Source organism: Danio aesculapii, chromosome 20 (genome assembly GCF_903798145.1).
Source record: "Danio aesculapii chromosome 20, fDanAes4.1, whole genome shotgun sequence".
NCBI classification, from domain to species: domain Eukaryota; kingdom Metazoa; phylum Chordata; class Actinopteri; order Cypriniformes; family Danionidae; genus Danio; species Danio aesculapii.
In genome coordinates, this window is record NC_079454.1 from 51,863,649 (window position 1) to 51,883,728 (window position 20,080).

The 20,080-nt window shown below is 36.5% G+C and overlaps 2 protein-coding genes across 2 annotated transcripts in view; both read left to right on the top strand.

The window, feature by feature from the left end:
- Positions 1 to 10,796, top strand: part of LOC130247934 (uncharacterized) — an 11,891-nt gene extending 1,095 nt beyond the window's left edge. Inside the window, exons 2-4 of the mRNA XM_056481447.1 lie at positions 4,335 to 4,925; positions 8,525 to 8,869; positions 10,042 to 10,796. Coding sequence (XP_056337422.1) covers positions 4,335 to 4,925; positions 8,525 to 8,869; positions 10,042 to 10,093 — 988 coding nt within the window. The 3' untranslated portion in view covers positions 10,094 to 10,796. The remainder of the gene's footprint in view (positions 1 to 4,334; positions 4,926 to 8,524; positions 8,870 to 10,041) is intronic.
- The window catches only part of pals1b (protein associated with LIN7 1, MAGUK p55 family member b), a 76,391-nt gene extending 57,089 nt beyond the window's left edge, over positions 1 to 19,302 (top strand). Inside the window, exons 13-14 of the mRNA XM_056481446.1 lie at positions 15,464 to 15,610; positions 18,705 to 19,302. Of these exons, the coding sequence (XP_056337421.1) occupies positions 15,464 to 15,610; positions 18,705 to 18,881 (324 nt within the window). The 3' untranslated portion in view covers positions 18,882 to 19,302. The remainder of the gene's footprint in view (positions 1 to 15,463; positions 15,611 to 18,704) is intronic.
- Positions 19,303 to 20,080: the final 778 nt, after the last annotated feature.

Consider the following 20,080-nt stretch of genomic DNA (forward strand, 5'->3'; position numbering starts at 1 on the left):
TATCAAAACATTGGAGTTAAGTTGGTTTATATTCGCACTTTCAGACATTGCCCTTAATAATATAAATTGCAGAAAAGTATTATTTGCTAATTCTGAATAGAGAAATCATATTAGCAGCCAATGACTGTCAAAGTACAACATTGTTCACAGTCCATTAAACAGTGCTAATGTTGTCGTAATTACATGCGATTTCTGACCGAATATTCATATAGCATGGTAAACAATAATAATAATAATAATAAGACCGGTAAAATGAATGAATGTGGCAATATAAAACCAACTTTACCTCTTTAACAAATGCACAATATTTAATATTTTGCTAATTATTTAATTATGCTTATTAATGCTGGTGTTTTTAAGCATTAGAGATAAAGGCCTAAATCAAAATGACGTCATCGTGCACGTTGGGGCGTCACTATTTGTGTAATTAAATTTTTTTTCCCTCAAATGTAATCTCCGAGCCAAAAAAACAGTCACAGGGACAGTCTTTCGGAGGGAATGGACTGTTATACATAATCTGAAAGCTGAATAAATTAGCTTCGCATTGATGTATGGTTGTTATCATGCAATATTTTGCAAATATACAACTTTTTTATTAATTTATTTCATTTAATTGTTGTTTGCTGAAATGGGTTAGGGTTTTTAAGGTTAGAGGGGCAAAACAGTGCTTGCAAGAAGCAAAATTACTACGGTGAAGACACCATTTAATCAAAACATTGGAGTAAAGTTGGTTTATATTCGCACTTTCAGACATTGCCCTTAATAATATAAATTGCAGAAAAGTATTATTTGCTAATTCTGAATAGAGAAATCATATTAGCAGCCAATGACTGTCAAAGTACAACATTGTTCACAGTCCATTAAACAGTGCTAATGTTGTCGTAATTACATGCGATTTCTGATCGAATATTCAAAGTAGCGTGGTAAACAATAATTCCATTAATATGAATGAATGTAAGAATATAAAACCAACTTTAACTCAATAATAAATATACTTCATTTTATATTTAGCTAAATATTTATTTATGCTTATATTAATGCTGATGTTCATTCGTGTTTGAGAAAAAGGCCTGGATCAATATGATGTCATCATGCACATTGGGGCGTCACTATTTGTGTAATTAACTTTTTTTTTTCAAATGTAATGTCTGAGCAAAAAAATCAGTCATGAGGGTCAGTTTTTTTGCAGGGAAAATTAGTTTTATACATAATCTGAAAGCGGAATAAATCATATTTCCATTGCAGTATGGTTTGTTATCAGGCAAACAACATCTGATGGTTCAATAAAATCTGAATAATGAGAAATGGCCTTTTAAATTTGATCAAACTAAAGTTCTCAGCAATGCATATTACCAATTAAACATAAGTTTTGGATATATTCATTTAAGGACATTAACAAAATTAACAAATTAATTAAAATTAACAAAAGAGCTGAGCTGAAAGGCAAAGCTCTTGATTTACCAGTCAGTCTATGTTCCTACTCTCACCTGTGGTCATGAGCTTTGGGTCATGACTGAAAGGACAAGATCTCGGATACAAGCGGCCGAAATTAGTTTCCTTCGAAGGGTGACAGGGCGCACTCTTATGGATAGGGTGAGGAGCTCTGACACCCGGGAGGAGCTCCGAGTGGAACCGCTGCTCCTCCACATTGAGAGAAGTCAGCTGAAGTGGCTCGGGCATCTGTTTCAGATGTCGCCTAAGCGCCTACCTTGGGAGGTGTTCCAGGCATGTCCCACCGGGAGGAGGCCTCGGGAAAGACCCAGGACACGCTGGAGGGACTATGTCTCTCGGCTGGCCTGGGAACGCCTCGGGATTCCCCCGGAGGAGCTGGAGGAAGTGTCTGGGGAGAGGGAAGTCTGGGGTTCTCTCCTAAGACTGCTGCCCCTGCGACCCGGCCCCGGAAAAGTGGCAGAAAATGAATGAACATTGACAAAATGTCTTAATTGAACGTTGTCTTTGCATAACGTTCTAACGGTTTTTGCATTAAATAAAACCTAATAATTTTAACTTGCCAAATGTAATTTTTAGCCATTTTCACAAATACACAAGATTGGTTTTGTGGTCCAGGTAGGGTTGTCACGATACTGGAATTCAGTACCAATAGATACTAAAATTTTAATAACGTCCATTTCCTGCTGACATTTGAGCGTGTTCTTAAACAGCGCTGATTTGCTATTGTGTTCACGTGCTCATCAGAAATGACTGTGATTGGCCGTGAAGGTCATCCGTTCACCGAACTCACCGCTGTTTACTGAGTGTAACCACAGATACAGGCACACTGGAGCTTTTCAAAGTCATGTCGATCGACTGGTTTGTTTATCATCCAACATACGAGCAATCTGCTGATGAATCATGGGTTTAAAATGTTCCAGTGTCCCTGTATTTGTGGTTAACCTCAGTAAACAGAGGTGAGTTTGGTGTACTGACGACCTTCACAGCCAATCACAGTCATTTCTGTTGAGCATGTGAACACAATGGCAAATCAGCGCTGTTTAAGAACACCCTCAACAGCGCTCAAATGTTCACGGGAAATGGATGTTTTTCAAATTTCAGTATACATTGGTACCGAATTCCAGTATCCTGACAACACTAGGTCCAGGGTCACAAATTTTAGCTTCAGCGGGAAATGTCCTCAATAACTCCAAATGCAAGGTCATATTCAGATATAATCTCATGGAGGCAGGCTTACTGTACTGTTTACCATAGGGATAAATGCATTCATCATCTGTGGCCAATAATATATTTAATGCATGGAAGAAAGCAGTCAATTAATTATAGAGCCTTCAAAAGGGACCTGACCCTGCAAAGCATTGTTGCTATGCAACAAAAATGACAATCTGCAATGGGAGCTCTGCATGGATTTACTGTTTGCAAATAACACATGGTTTATATTTGAATGACAGTCAATCGGGATGCTCCTTACAGCCAGATCTTATAGTTAAAGCACTGTTGACCATCTGAGCTTTGACTTTGCTTGTGTAAGTCGTAGGGTTGGACGATGGCGACCAATTAGCATCGTACGGTGTCTAATGCGAAGCATCACGATGGACGATGATGTCGTCGTAGGCGGCGGTGAATTATTTTTGAATTTATATTAATTCATAACAAATTATTTTTTTTGTAGCCTACTGTTTTAACTCCCTGACCCACTTGGTCTTTTATCTTGGTACTTTGATCCCACTTGGTCTTAGATTTACCTATAACCAAATCATAAATAAAGTTACACACAAATTACCACCTGTCAATCACTTTTTACACAGAGAAAATGATCTGTGTCATTATAATGGTGTCGACAAACTTGGTTGGTATAAAAGGTGCACAACCAACAGTATCTGAGGATTTCACTAAAATGACTAAGTACAAGCGGGAAAGCAAAAGATTGAAGCAGCGTACTGACGCTGTGACACGTTACCTGATAGATTCAAAAGACCGAAGAGTCGTTAGATAGAGACAAGATTAATTAAATATCAAGTTTAACAACTATAGCGAAACCCAGCGCTACGTCCTTGATAAACTGTCCAACGTGCACTGCTATCTGTGGTCAGTCACTCGTTGACTGCCTGAAGCTCAGACGTCCGCATATGCTGCAGTGCGTGACAGTGTGTGTGGTCACTTGATATGCGATTTTCAGCGATATAGTGTGGAAGGAGGGCTTTTTAGAAATGTTAGGTGAAACGCCAGTTTGGACGTGGATCGTTTTTGTTCTAAAATGGCATTTTAAAACTAGGATGTATTAGTGTAAACGGGGCCGTGTGTATCTTTCGCGAGCGAGTTGCTACTGCGATAGTGGCGAGGGGGAGGATCACGATGCCGACTCAGCATCGTGATGTCTATCGGCCATCGGCGATGGCATCGTCTACTGACCTAACCCTAGTAAGTTATTCACAAGAAGATGCTAATGTCATTGAAATGCTTACAAAAATTGGATTTATGGATCAATTAGGGTTGTCAAAAGTATTGAGTTTGGTACTGAAATTTTAAAAACCTCCACATCCCAATAACATTTGAGTGCTGTTAAGCCCATTCTTAAACACCACTGATTGGTGTGTTCAGGTGAACAGAAATGACTATGCACCACCAGCCCATTAGAAAAAACAATTCTTATCATTTAGCCCTGTAAAAGTCTGAAATGTCATTTATAATGGTCTTAAGTCTTGAATTTGACTTTAAATGCTGAGTCTTGCAAGCACTGCAGTCTCTTTTTGTTTTTAGTCGATTGTTATTGGGTTACTCCATCTGTTTTGATCACAACACTAAACAGTTTTAATAAAATGCAACTGCTCTGGTTATTGTTTAAGTGCACTCCTCATAAGTGTATTGATTATATGTTGCAGTATTGATTCTTCTGAAGAATGGGAGCCTCTCATGCAGTCGAAATTAAAGAAAAATGCATCCCCATCGTCATCATCATCTTTACCACGACGAAGAGGACGCCCACGTAAAAACGTTTCCAATCCTCCGTTACCAGCACCAGTGAAACAAATTTTGCCTAAAATCGCACCAGCTCCCCCTGGTGTGAAGAGACGGAGAGGCAGACCTCCTAAAGACACATCCAAGATCAAACTCCTTCCCAAACCCACCCTGTATCCCATGATCGTGCCCAAACCACCTGTGTTTGCAACTTTGATTCCTAATACTTCAGCGCAGAACCTTAAACTTGGGCCTAATTCCACGTCCACGATTACACTCGGCCCTAATTTCAGTCCTTTAACTCTTTCCAGTCCCACATCCTCCGTTAACCTGAATCCCAATTCTGCACCCATACTCATCCCGAATTCCACATCTGCTTTTAATCTCAGCCCGAATTCTGCTACATCCGCTTCGAATTCGCAATCGCTTGCCACGCTCTTCTGTACTACTACTACATCGACAAAGATTCTGGTAGACGGCGACTCCAGAGGGAGCAAAGCCGAAGAGCAGACGAGGTGAGTAAACATCATGTTAACATTAATCTGTCTTCTCTTCAGTAAAGCATACAGTGAAATCCAGAAATGTTTTAGGCGTTCATGAGTAACCTATCAATGCCTGTTCGTAGCTATTCTTTTCTTCATAGAAAAAAAAATTAAGTTAGCTATTAACATTTTTAGTCAGCAAGGATTTATACAATTAAAAAAGGGGGAAAAAGTTACAGATTATATTTATACATTTCAATTCATAATAGAATTTGGTAAATAAATGGGAAACACTTTAAAATAAAGGTTTGTTAAAACATTAACATTAACTTTTTTTAACGTTATTCAAGCTAAATAATGTTAGTTCATGTTAATTTATGGTGCATTAACTTAAACTCACTGGCCACTTTATTAGGTACACCTTACTAGAACTGGGTTGGACCCCTTTTGCCTTCAGAACTGCCTTAATCCTTCATGGCATAGATTCAATAAGATACTGGAAATACTTCTCAGAGATTTTTCTCCGTGTTTACATGATAGCATCACACAGTTACTGCAGATTTGTTGGCTGCACATCCATGATGCCAATCTCCAGTTTCACCATATCCCAAAGGTGCTCTATTGAATTGAGATCTGGTTACTGTGGAGGCCATTTGAGTACAGTGAACTCATTGTCATGTTCAAGAAACTAGTCTGAGATGATTCAAGCATTATCCTGCTGGAAGTAGCCATCAGAAGATGTGTACACTGTGGTCATAAAGGGATGGACATGGTCAGCAACAATACTCAGGTAGGCTGTGGTGTTGACACGATGCTCAGTTGGTACTAATGGACCCAAAGTGTGCCAAGAAAATATCCCCCACACCATTACACCACCACCAGCAGCCTGAACCGTTGATACAAGGCAGGATGGATCCATGCTTTCATGTTGGTGATGCCAAATTTTCTATTTTTCAGACCATTCTCTGTAAACCCTAGAGATGGTTGTGAGTGAAAATCCCAGTAGATCAGCAGTTTCTGAAATACTCAGACCAGCCCGTCAGGCACCAACAACCATGCCACATTCAAAGTCACTTAAATCCTCTTTCTTCCCCATTCTGATGCTCGCTTTGAACTGCAGCAGATCATTTTGACCATGTCTACATACCTAAATGCATTGAGTTGCTGCCATGTGATAGGCTGATTAGTTAGTTAATTTGCGTTAACCAGTAGTTGGACAGGTGTACCTAATAAAGTGGCCGGTGAGTGTATGTTAACAAGCACAACTTTGGATTTTAATAATGCATTAGTAATTTTTGAACTATGATTTATAAATGCTTTCCAAGATAATTCATACTTTGTTCATGTTAGTAAATGAATTACTATTACGCAACTACAATTATTGCACAACTAATGGACCGTTATTCTAATGTGTTACCAATAAACGTATCGCAATTTCCCAAAATTATTAAGCAGCACATCTGATTTCAACATTAATAATAGGGATGTCCCGATACAACATTTTAACTTACGATACCGATATTGCAGCCTTCAGTACGAATTGATACAAATCGGATACAATAATCAGCACAAATCATGAATACTTTACTTTTACCTATTTCGTTGAGTGGAATGTATGAACAGCTTGATCAAACTGAGAACAAAAGTCAGCAACAATGAGTATGGGGGAAAAAAGACAAATTTATTAACCATTTGTAGTATAAATGTGGACCTTTTACATAAGAATGTATAAAAAAGAATTAAAGAATAAATATTAAGACCCTAAAAATATCTTAATCGAATAAACAAAAATATATTTTTTTAAAGTGCAAAATACTAATTAAAGGTCACTTCAGTTATTTATTTTTTACCATCAGCAAATGGTAGAAACAGATGAGAGCAGGAACAGAAGAATAATATTGTTAATATTATTCTATTATATTGTTAATAATATTGTTAATATTGTGACCAACTGCTAAAGGTCCAAAGCAAAAGTCAATGTTCCCAACAAAACATTATTAATTATATAATAATATAGATTGCACATGTTATCTTTAACAAAAATATACTTGCAGTAGCTGGATTGAAACACACCTTTTCTCCACAGCACATACAATAATGTAACTTTTAAGAATTTTATTTATCAGAATTGATTTTATTTGCATAATATATTGCACAGATTCCACCCTACTGCCCACATGGGAAAAGTATGACAATATAAAGAAAGACAAAGATGAGTTAGGACGATTCTAAGGACCCATATATTTAGGGGGCCCCCAGAGACATTATCAAGGGCCCACTCCTACATAAAACCCCCCCACCTTCGCTTTCAAACGCCGTCACTAATCAACCCCCCCTCCGATCAAACCGCCCACCCCCCCGCGATCACAAACCCATCTTAAATCACCACTGAACAACCCCATCCATCCCCCCCCCGCTCTCTTCACTTTTGCAGCGATGACTTGTCAGAGGGCCCGCGCAGAGGTAAAGTCATATGTGTGGGAAGCACTGGTGTTGAATTGGGTATCACACTGGATGAACCATGATATGCCCTGACCGAATTGTCAACGTTTTAGATGAGGCTCGCACGACGTGCGCCATTCAGTGCCTTGCGTTGCATAGCAGCGTATACAAAACAATGTATAGATGGCTTGACGTGTGCCGTTGTTGATCGCGTCAGCGTGTGCTACTGTCACAATAGATTTCTATTGTAATACACCATAACTTCGTGTGAAGAGCATGTTAAATCTTAAAGGGACTTTGCTAGCAAGCAGTGTTGTGATCACGTGGGCTTTGCACGCTGGCTGCTCTGGACGCTGCTGGATAGAATAGCTGTAACGAAGTTTAGAGCACATCGTACTGCTTATATCGGAGATTTTAAACGCAGTCGATATATATTTTTGGACTGATATCGGACCTATTTCCGATATCAATATCGGATCGGGACATCCCTAATTAATAATAACAAGAAATTTTTTTTTTTTTTAAATCTGTAGGATCATAATTAGTGTTGTCACGATACAAGAATTCGGTACCAATCAGTACTCGAATTGAAAAAATGTCCATTTCCCATGAACATTAAAGCACTGTTGAACGCCTTCTTAAACAGCGCTGATTTGCCATTGTGTTCACGTGCTCAACATAAATGACTGTGATTGGCAGTGAAGGTCATCAGTTCATCGAACTCACTGCTGTTTATTGAGTGTAACCACAGATACAGGGACACTGGAGTGTGTTAAAGCTGTGATTCATTAGCAGATCGCTCCTATGTCAGCATATAGACAAACCAGCTGATCAACGTAACTTTGAAACGCTCCAGTGTCCCTGTATCTGTGGTTACACTCAGTAAACAGTGGTGAGTTTGATTAACTGATGACCTTCACTGCCAATCACAGTCATTTCTGTTGAGCATGTGAACACAATAGCAAATCAGCGCTGTTTGAGAACACGCTCAAATGTCAGCGGGAAATGGATGTTTTTAAGATTTCAGTATCAATGGTATCGAATTCCAATATTGTGACACTCCTCGCTTCTTTTCCTGATAAAGGGTTAAAATGCTAATCAGTCTTGCTTTTATCTGACTTAACTTTTGTATGGCGGTGTTAGTACAAACTAAATGTATGCAAATACATTGGGTTTGGTTTGTGTTACAGTGTGAATGCAACCGAAGAAGAAAGCCCTGCTCCAAAGGACGAAAACCCAGAATTCTCAGAATCGCCTAATGCAAAGAGGCAACGACTCTCATTAGCATTTCTTCCATTGGCCAGTGCACAACAGATAAGCGGATCCTTAAATCACATTTCACAACCTGTTTCTGATCATGCACCTGCTTCTGAATCTTCCCCGGAGCTCAGTTTTCAACCTTCTCCAACAACCATGGATGATCAGTTGACCTCAATATTTGGCTCTGATCCCAAGCCTGAGGCCGACAGTGACCTTGATGGAGACACTGATGGGATCAGTGATTCAGAGAAGGAGGACGAGCTGTGGGAAGATGAGTGAGTAAGGAAGTTTTGGAGTTTTTTTTGTTTCTAACTAGCATTTACATGACCTCCTGAAGTTGAACTTGTTTCAGCTTTTGACTCTTGACTTTTTGATGGCTGTGTCATGCAAGATGCTGCAGAAACACTGACAGATATCTCTAATGCGCAAGTTTTTAATGAAAAAAAAAAATCATGGAAAAGGACTGCAATAAAATGTAAAGACATTGTGTGTGATGGGCCCCTTATCTGTTTTTTAATGCAGTGTAACATTCTATATAATGGAAACTAATGTTTCACACGTATTAAAATGACAATTGAAATCTTAAATCAAACTCAAGATTGGATTGTTTATGAAAAAATGGCATTTTAACCTTGCAAAGCTTACTGTCATCATATTTGATATGCCACTTTTAATGATGTCTAAATTATCACAAAAACTTAGCTTTAAAAAGCTGGTGTGTACGATGTATGCTGACGCATGTTTTCTTATGGAGCAAATAAAATGCATTTTAATGTATTGCAGAATACAAATTTTAAGGATGTGGTTCAATAGTTTATCATTTTAAACTTTTAATTATCAGTTTTTGTGTATCAAATGTGGTACAAAAGGCTTTGAGAAAAAATTGTTAATCAACATTGTATTGTTTGTTCTGCCCCTACGGTACAAACTTAAGAGATTTGGTCATAAAAACTATCATTTCTTCTTACTTTTTGGCCATTTAAATTTTTGCTCAGTTTAGGCATCTGAATAAAATGTTCTATTCTTTTCTTCTCAAATGTGGAAAGATTTATATTGTCATGATATCATTTTATATAAGGGGTTTCAAAGTCAAAGACAATGGAGATCACTTATTGTAACGGATTACTTAAGGGTGCCCCTCACCCCATTATATTAGCATAAGTATATAATAAAATATATACGTAGATTCCTAATAAAGCTATGAAATTTTGAAAATGCAAGTGTAGTGAATGTTTTTTGTTGTCCGATTAATTTTAACATAACAGCATAGACAGTCCTATATGAGACTATAAGACCTTATGCACAACTAACTGTTTTCTTCTTTATACATGCTATACAACATTGTGTTTTAGTGAAAACTCCACTAGATTGTAGCAACCATTGTAGCACAGTAAGCCACAAATAAAAAGCTGCCTTTATAGTTTTTTTCACGTGTGTTCTGTTACAGTTTTGATTCTGGTGAAGATTGGAACCTTCTAAGGGAAGTCCAGATCATTTAAAATCACCTGCATCAGCACAGTCACCTAGGGGTGGCAATCATCTTACACCTACTTCATCACAAGGCAAACTCTCTATATCCACCTTCGAATCTCCTCATGAAGCCACTCCCACACCCACCTCTAAAGCCGGTACCATTCATCCTATATCTAAAGCTACTCCCACTTTTTAAATCATCCCTAATATTTGTCCCACACCCACCTCTAAAACCACTACTATTCAACCTACCTCTCAAGCTACTTCTATTTATGACCTCACCCCAGAATCCACTCCCATTCAACCCACTCCTGAATTCACTCCCATACCTACTTCTGAAGCTACACCCACTCAACCCACCCCTGAAGCCACTCTCTCTGTCATCCATAATTCCACTCCTCAAAAAACACTTATACCTTGTCCAGTATTCACCTAACAAAGACAGAGAGGTTGGCCCCTGTAAGAGTTCTTTACCATCCAATCCTAAACCAATTCCTCAACTTGCTCCTACTACCATTTCTTTTTTAAAGCTGACTCCAAATCCCACTTTCTTCACCAAATTAGAACTCGACTCTGGTCAGAACCAACACCCAGCTCTAGAGACATCCCTCAGTCCACGTCTTACTCTGAAGCTACACCCATTCAACCCACCCCTGAATGCATGCTGTTTATTATCCAAAATTTCACTTTTAAAGCCACACTTATAACTAGTCCAGTACCCACCTTACCAAGACTTTTACTATCCAAACCTAAACCAATTTCTGAACTCACTCCTACCACCATTCCTTGTTTAGAGCTGACTGCTGATATTAGCCCCATAACCAACTCAAATTTTTGCTCTGATCCCGCTGTGAAATCATATTTGGAGCTTGCTCCCAATCCCAATTTCTTCATCAAATTAGAATCTGGGTCAGAACCAACATCCAGCCCTGGAGCCATCTTTCAGCCCACTTCTAACTCTAAAGCCACTTCCGTTCAGCCCACCCCTAAATTCACTTCCATATCTACCTCTGAAACCACACACAATCAACCCAACCATGAAGCCACTCCCTCTATCGTCCACAATTCCACTCCACAAACCACAATCATACCTAGTCCAGATTGCACCTTACCAAGTCACAGAGATCGACCCCGCAAGAGTTCTTTACCTTCCAATCCCTGAACTCATGCCTACCTCCATTCCTTGTTCAAATAAAACAGCTGATTTTAGCCCCATAACCATCTCCAATTTCCCTTCTGATCCCATCCTAAAGTCATATTTGGAGCCTGCTCCCAATCCTATATTGTTCTTCAAAATCAGAACCAACATCCAGCTCTAGAGCCATCCCTCAGCCCTCTTCTACCTCTGAAGCTACACTCACTCAAATTACTCCTGAAACCATTCCCTCTATCAACCAAAACTCTACTCTTCAAACCACACTCATACCTAGTCCAGTACCCACTTTACTGAGATGGAGAGGTCTGCCTCGTAAGAGTTTTTTTACCATCCAATCCTAAACCAATCCCTGAACCCACTCCTATAAGCATTCCTTGTTCAAAGATAACTGCTGATTTTAGCCCCATAACCATCTCCAATTTCTCCTCTGATCCCACCCTAAAGTCATATTTGGAGTTTGTTCCCAATTCTACATTGTTCACCAAATTAGAACCTGGGTCAGAACCAACATTCAGCCCTGGAGCCATTCCTCAGCCTGCAGAAGAGAAATCAAAGCCTATCACAACTTATTCTTTAAGGCATACCAGAACCAAGGAATCTTTTTACCTCAGATTCACCTTGTCCAGAAGTGGGTAGCAAAAGATAAATGGCTTCACTTAAGTACTAAAGATGAGAAACCAGAACTTCACAGGTTCTTTCCCAAATGACCTCCAGGCCTACAGTTTATGAATGACTTGATTTACACTCTCTTAAAGTTGTTCCAATTGTTTTTCACCACCTCTGCCATCAAGACAATCATCCGAAACACCAATAGTAATGCTGAAAAACAGGGCAAAAGTAGGAATGTTTCGCTGAGTACCTCTAACTGTGGCTGAATTGTACTCCTATGTGGTGCTGGTTGTCTACATGGGTCTAGTGAAAACGAAGTCCATCGTGGATTACTGGACAAAAAAGCAAATGTACAATTTCTCCTACCCACAATCCATCATGTCCTAGGCAAGGTTTCAGGTCTCCTGGAATCTGAACCTCTGTGATCTTGACAAGGATGAAGAGAATGAGAGGGCACACCAGGTTATGACCGATTGTTTAAAATCAAGCCTCTTTATAGTGACCTTCTTTCAGCATGTAAGAAACACTTTCACAACAACAGAGAGATCTCGGTGGATGAGAGAATGGTTGCTACCAGGGCTAGAATTGGACTCGATCGATGTTAGACCAACTGGATTGGGATACAGACTCTTTGTTCTTAATGATTTATCCTGTGGGTACACATGGAATTTCTTTGTGCATGAAAGAGTTCAGCTTCTTCAGGTAAAGGTGTAGGGTGTGATTCGGTAATGAGACTACTTGATGGCAATGTCCTTGGCAAAGGTTATAGGTTATACGCAGACAACTTCTAGTCCGACTCTTTTCTCAGAATTGTTGAAGAACAGCATCTTTACTTGTGGAACTCTGTGTCAGAACTCCAATTTACCGAATTCGGTGGTGTTCGTCCACTTCTGTTTGTAAAGTGGAGGGATGAGAGGGAAGTGCTTATGTGTTCCACAATTCATAAAGCATTAATACCAAAGGTGAAGATGGTGTGTGGAAAACATGCACAATCCCAGTTCCATCTGCTGTGAAAGACTACATCAAATATATAGATGCTTTTGATCTCTCGGATTTTCTTATAGAGTATTATAATGTTCTTAAGACCACAAAATGGTACAAGAGAATCTTCTACCATTTTCTTGACATTGCAGTGGTTAACAGTTTCGTCCTTCACCAACAATTAGCGAAAGCCCATAAAAAGATGCCCATCTCCCACAAAAAGTTAGGGGAAACACTTGTCAGAGTTGGTAAGTGCTGGAAGACACATACCTTATTTCTTCCTGACTTGTCCAGCCGGACAAAATAATGCTATCTGGAGTATAACAGAGCAGATGCAACGACTGGGAGAAAACTTTGTGTCATGTAAAAATTAGGAGGAAACAAAAACAAGACTCCCATAATCTGCTCCCAATGCAAGGTGGCGCTGTTTCGTGTCATCGCATAATTGCTTCAAGAAATGGCACCAAGGCACAAACCCATGAGATGTGTAGATATGTTTTATATTTGATATTTTATTAAGTTTTTTTTATGACCTTTGTATTTTGTATGAATTTTTTACTTGTATAGTTATGACCACATTAAATATGTTTGAACAGTCTAACGAGTCATTGTTTTCTTTTTGCATTTTTGTGTATTTTTTAAAATCTAATTCAGTGGTGTCAAACTCAGTTCCTGGAGGGCCACATAGTTTAGTTCCAACCCTGCTTCAGCACACTAACCTGGATGTTTAAAATAAGCCTGAGTGACTCAATTAGTTTTATCAGGTGTGCTTAATTACGGTTAAAGCTAAACTGTGCAGTGCTGCGTTCCTCCAGGATCTAAGTTTGACAGCTGTGACCTAATTCATTCCAAGGTTATTTTAGTAAACTATAACTAAGACTAAAACTATTGGACAACAAAGTTTTCATTAACTGAAATAAATAATTTACAATAACTAAACAGAACTAACGACAGACACTGAAAAACTAAATTAAAATAATTAGCAAAAATAATAATTTTCAGAATTAAAACGCACTTATTCTGTATAACTCTGCTTAACTAGAATTACTAAATATATAAAAACCAAATAATGTGTAAAAACTAAACTAGAGCTAACAATTTTTTAAATAAACTAAACTGAATTTATGAGCAAATTTAAAATTAGTATCGAAATAAAACAATTTTTAAAATGCAAAACTATAATGACCTTGAATATTTCTTACCAAACTGCTGTATTTGACAATTTTTATTTTGAAAAGATTAAAAGGCCTGTCTGATGGGGTGTATGCAATCAACATTACATTGTGCTCAACTATAGGTTTGTTGATTCTTCAGAAAAATAGTGCTATGGTGTTATTGAATTGATTTAATTCAGCGTCTCAAAAAGCCCAACACAGCAGAGGCCCGGGGACCTCACTGTTACTGTTTTCCATTCATCTTCATTTTTTACATTGTAGATTGTGTTGTACAATTGAGATACTGTTGGGTCATTCCATATCAACTCAAATTGTGTTTTGGGAAATTTTATTTTGATGAGAGACAAAGTTTGATGACAGAACATGAAATGTCATAAATTTATATATTTACTGAAAAAAAGAATATATATATATTTGTGTGTGTGCATATATATATATATATATATATATATATATATATATATATATATATATATATATATATATGTATATATGTATATATGTATGTGTATGCACACACAAAACAAAAATTCTGGAAATTTTCCTAAAAAATTTGCATTTTAGCAGGCTTCTGGGTGTATATTCAGCAATATCTCTTTTATGGCATAGAATTAGTCCTTTTCCTGGTCTTTAAAATGAAATATCTTAACATAAAGGAGGCTGAGAAAAATGTTCTTTTCTGATGAAAATTTATGACGACACATATAGATTTTTGTATATGTATATATGCGTGTAAAATATACACACACACTTTAAAAACAAAAAAAAACTAAATTTGCAAGTAGACATTAAAATTTGAAGCCTTTTTTGCAATTGTTTTTTGATGTGGCACAAAAATTACACATTTCTGCATTGTACAGTATTTTTCTGTTCGATGTCTCAATGTTCAGTATGTTTCGGTATCAATTTCTGTTCTGCCATTAAGATTGTCATTTATGTTTTGTTCTGTTCACTGCTTTAATTCAGATTAAACTACATAAAGCACATATTTCGGCAGTATTTATGGCATTATCACATTACTTTTTTTATTTAATTTTTTCAAGAAATTGCATTTGCAGATTTAAACAAAATTTGCTTGGTGCAAAATCTAGTTTGGTCTGATTTATCAGTAAAAATGTAACATTATGTAACTTTTTTATAAACTTGATTATAAAGTATATTATTTTTACTGTAACTTTTTAAAATATAATACATAAAGGTGCATTGGCCAGAGGCATTAAAGTCCATTTGTACTGAAAATACCATAGAAAAAAACAAGCTACACACTTTAGGAGACCTACAATTTAGTAATGCATAGTTGTATTAAATGAATTGCAGTGATTACCTGGACATGTTGTTGTGATATTCATTAATGGGCTTTTGGTCCACTATTGTACAGTGAACAAGAAACTGCATTCATTACATTTCAGTTTTTAGGACATCTGTATTAAGCTTGTTTTTTCTTCCCCTTTTTCTCTGGTTTTTGTATTTTTCAGTCGCTGCAAGTGCTCTGTTCCTCAGATCTTAAACCATACATCATCTTCATCAGGCCTTCTCTTTCTCCTTCTCCTCCTCATCTTTCTCCTCCTCCTCCTCAGGAGCGATTCTCCACACTGCTGGCCAGAGGAGTAAAGAAACACATGGTCTTTTTTATTTTACTTTGTTATTTTACACTAGCAGTCAATAGTTTATGAAAACATTGAATTTATTTTTTTTTTTTTAAGGTAAGTGGTTGCAAACAATTCATATGGGCTCATTTTAAATAAACAAGTTGAACATTAATAAATTTAATTAGTATAAATTCAGCCCATATAAATTGTTTGCAACCTTTCACCTTACAGAAATTTAGGAAATCCAATTAATCATTTTGTCAGTGTTCATTGTGACCTTTTAATGTTTTTAAATGAAGTCTCTTTCGCTCACCCAGGCTTCATTTATTTGATCAGAAATGTGGTTAAAAAAAAATTAGCAATATTGTGAAATAATATTCCGGTGTTTAAAAGCTGAATTTTCAACATCGTTAAACCAGATCTTTAAGAAATCACTCTAAAATGATGATTTAATGATCAAAAAACATTTATTTTTATTCTCAATGTTGACAACTACTGTGCTGGTTTATAGTTTTGTGGAAAAAGTAACCTATATTAAAATATAAATAGTCTACTAACCAAGGACACCAAAAAAACGTCTTGCAAGACATTTTATTTTTTAATAAGTACTGGTTTTTTGAACTTTCCATTAATCAAAGAATCATAAATAATATGAATAATAAATGTATAGAATCATGGTTTCTGTATTGATAATAATTAAAACCTTTATAATGACTGAGCACAAATAATAATTAGTAAAGCAATATATAAGAATTTGTACTGGGGGAGAGCGGGATCGAAAGTAGCCGATTTTTCTGGAAGCCCTGACAACATTTGCTTTCCAGGCTAACGGCACATTCTGCATGCGACCTTTGTTGGAGCTGCCAAATATCAGCTGATTTCGGGATCGTGTCCTGCAGTTAGCTCCAAATTTCAGCGGGGCAAGAAGTAAATTATTATAGTGGTTCTTTTTTCCTTCTTACAAGTTGTGTTTCTCTTTTCATGTATCACATAAATGATCAATCTACAGGTTATTAAGTGCAATAACACCTCAAGTTTGCAATCTCTTGAGTTTTCCAGTTTAAAAGTAAATCAGGTTTAAATGGCTGTGGGGAGGTAAGTATGTTATTTATGTCTCACTGATAATACCAACTTTATTTTTCTCTTCCACATTTGAGTTTGCAGTGTTTTGATTCAGATGTTTTTAAGAATCAATGCATATTATATTGCCAATATTAATAAAAAAAAAAGTTTTTCTCAGTGGCTTTGGTGCATTTCTCACAGCACTGTTTACATTTGCACAACAGTTCATGCATTTCTCAAAACAATTATTCATTTGTGCACATCATAGTAGCAGTTTCTCATTCCTTCCAACAAACTGCAAATGCTTTTGGACATGCATCACCTGCTTTCATACAACTCTCTGCTGTTTATAACATTATCATTTGCTTATGTCATGTCAGACAAAATGAACTAAACTTGTGAATGCTGAATAGTCATTCCTTATAAAACTAATAGTCCTCATTTCATTACTTGAGTCATTACATACAAAAATGGTGATCTAGTTGCCAAAATGTCAAGCTAATTTTATTTATTTTTTAAATTTAATCTTTTTTCCCCCTGAAAATGTCTTCTAACTGAACATTTAATGAATGATTTACAGACCTGTGTATGTTGTAGGTTCAGTTCCCTTATGTACTGCAATATTGTTTAAAGTTATGCACAGCTCGACCCAAAGAAAGTTTGTTTGTAGTAAATAAGGGTGTGTTTATTCTTCTGCACAATGCTGTGAATAAATTAGAATTGTAAAGAGCAAATGCAGGAAAAATGTGAAACCTACATATTCAGTGTCTTGTACTCAGATACCTCACTAATGCAGTGATGTCTAACTTTACTGTAGTTTTCAAATGGCTGTGCAAGTAGTATAAAGTGCTGTTTTGAGCATTTTCACCAAAATCTGACTTTTTTGCATTGGAATAAATATACAAAGTAAACTGTCATCATGAAAACATGACAAAGCCATTTGACTATCTTGTTCATAAACAATGGTGTCTGAACTTTTCATCTTGATGACACTGACACTTTCATTGACACGAATACTTGCTTTTGAGGAATGAGCTCTCCATTTTGAGCAAGTGCCTCGCTTTTGCAGGTAATCAGCTAGGTTTTGCAGTTTGTACTAATTGTTTTGAGAAATGCATTGTGTTGTGCAAATGTAAACAGTGTTGTGAGAGATGCACTGAAGCCACTGAGAAAAACTAACATTTTGCATTGTTGGGTTGCTTTTGAAACATTAGTTTGAGCTGAAATTTAAAATGAGAATGCAGTTTAATATTTTTTGCAAAAACAAAGGACAAAATATGTTTGCAGTCATAGTCGGATATATTTAAAATAAACAAGATTAAGCCAGTAAATCCAGCAGATATTGTTACTTTCATCTCTGCTGACAGGGTCGAAAGTAACAATGTGCTTTGAAACTTCACCATTGTTTGAACTGAAGTTATATTAGAGTTGTTCTACACTGATACAGCAACACCTGACTTTGATAGACCACACTTGTTAGCATCCACAGCAAATACATATTTCTGCCACAAACATCTTTTAAAATTAAGTTTTTCTGGAAAATGGTACTTTCGTCCTCGCTCTCCACTATATGTTTGATCAAATGTAGCTTTGGTGAGTAGAAGAGACTTAGATAGATGGACGGACGGACGGATTAATAGACAGAAAGATAGATAGACAGACAGATTAAAAGATAGATAGATAGATAGATAGATAGATAGATAGTTTAATTAATTTGTATCAGAAAGAAAGCATTTATAGGTTTAATCTTACATTTTAACTTTTATATTATTAAAGCAGCCCAAGTTCTATCTGTAAATTTTATGTAGGCTACATTTATGCTAACAAAAACAAAGAACTAGCTGTATTTTTAAAAAGACTCATGTAAAAAACTTTATACTGTAGCAATTGTATAGCCTAATGCTAGTTAATGCATTTAAGGAAAGCTGCTTAAAATTCATAGTCTCTCTAAACTTCTTTCGACGTACTGCTGCATGCAGTTACATATTAAATCATATTTTACAGCAGGTTTCTATTTGACGGACTGGTGTTTATTATTTTGTTCCCTGTCGTGTGTCTTTGGCAGCCTGAGGATGTGAGAGAGATGATGGAGAAGGCGCGTGAAATGGAGGACAGTTACGGTCACCTGTTTGACGCCTTCGTCACGAATAACGAGCCGGAAAAAAGCGTCTGTGAGCTGCTGAGAGTCATCCAGAAGCTGGACACCGAGCCGCAGTGGATCCCTTCAGCCTGGAATCGCTAAAACAACACCGCATTATTGCATTTTTAGTCCGTCTTCAAGCCGAGAATGTTCTATAATGGCGACAGCTGTTTTTGGCGCCAAAAAGGTATGTCTAATAAGGTTACGGGCTACTCTGTAAACAAATATATCTGTTAATTAACAGTTTCCCTATTTTGTGATTCACAAGTGTTTTCTGTATATTTACGGTTGTGAATTGCATTATGGGACCTTGATTTCTGCTCTGTCAACTTTGTTTTGGTGTTCAAAATTAAAGTGACTTTTTGTTGATGTTTTAGTAGCTTGAAATAGACTAATATCATGTATAATAAATAATAAATAGAGAAATAAATCTGTAATATAAGAGAAAATGTAGTGGTAGTTCATAACAGGGTTTGTGCAGGCAATATATCACTTTAAACCATTAAAAATGTTAAGAAATGTCACCTTTTTGAACTTTTCATGGTAAAAAGTTGTCGGAAGAAATAAAGTACTATAAATCAATTCAAAAGCATAAATAAATGAGAAAAATGAATTACAGAATACGGAAAACTGCTAGTTTACAGATATTTTGTGTGTACTACATGTGAAGTGGATCAAAATAGCCATATTAGTCTGTTACATATGCTATTTATGCACATGACATAAGTTCCTATCTGAGTTTAACATAGGCCTATATAAGATATCATGCTGTATTTAAAAATATTGCAAAAAATGGATGTTTATATATTTTTTCAACTATCACAATATGTACGTTCAAAAATATTAACTATATGAGATGTATTAACAAATTATTAATTTTATATGTGTATTCATGTAGGCTTTATATACTGTGTTTGAACATATATACAGCTGAAGTCAGAATTATTAGCCCTCCTGAATTATTAGCCCCCCTGTTTATTTTTTCCCCAATTTCTGTTTAACGGAGAGCAGATTTTTTTTTAGCACATTTCTAAACATGATAGTTTTAATAACTCATTTCTAATAACTGATTTATTTTATCTTTGCCATGATGACAGTAAATAATATTTGACTAGATATTCTTCAAGACACTTCTATACAGTGACATTTAAAGGCTTAACTAGGTTAATTAGGTTAACTAGGCAGGTTACGGTAATTAGGCAAGTTATTGTATAACGATGGTTTGTTCTGTAGACAGTCGAAAATATATAGCTTAAAGGGGCTAATAATATTGACCTTAAAATGAATAAAAAAATGTTTTA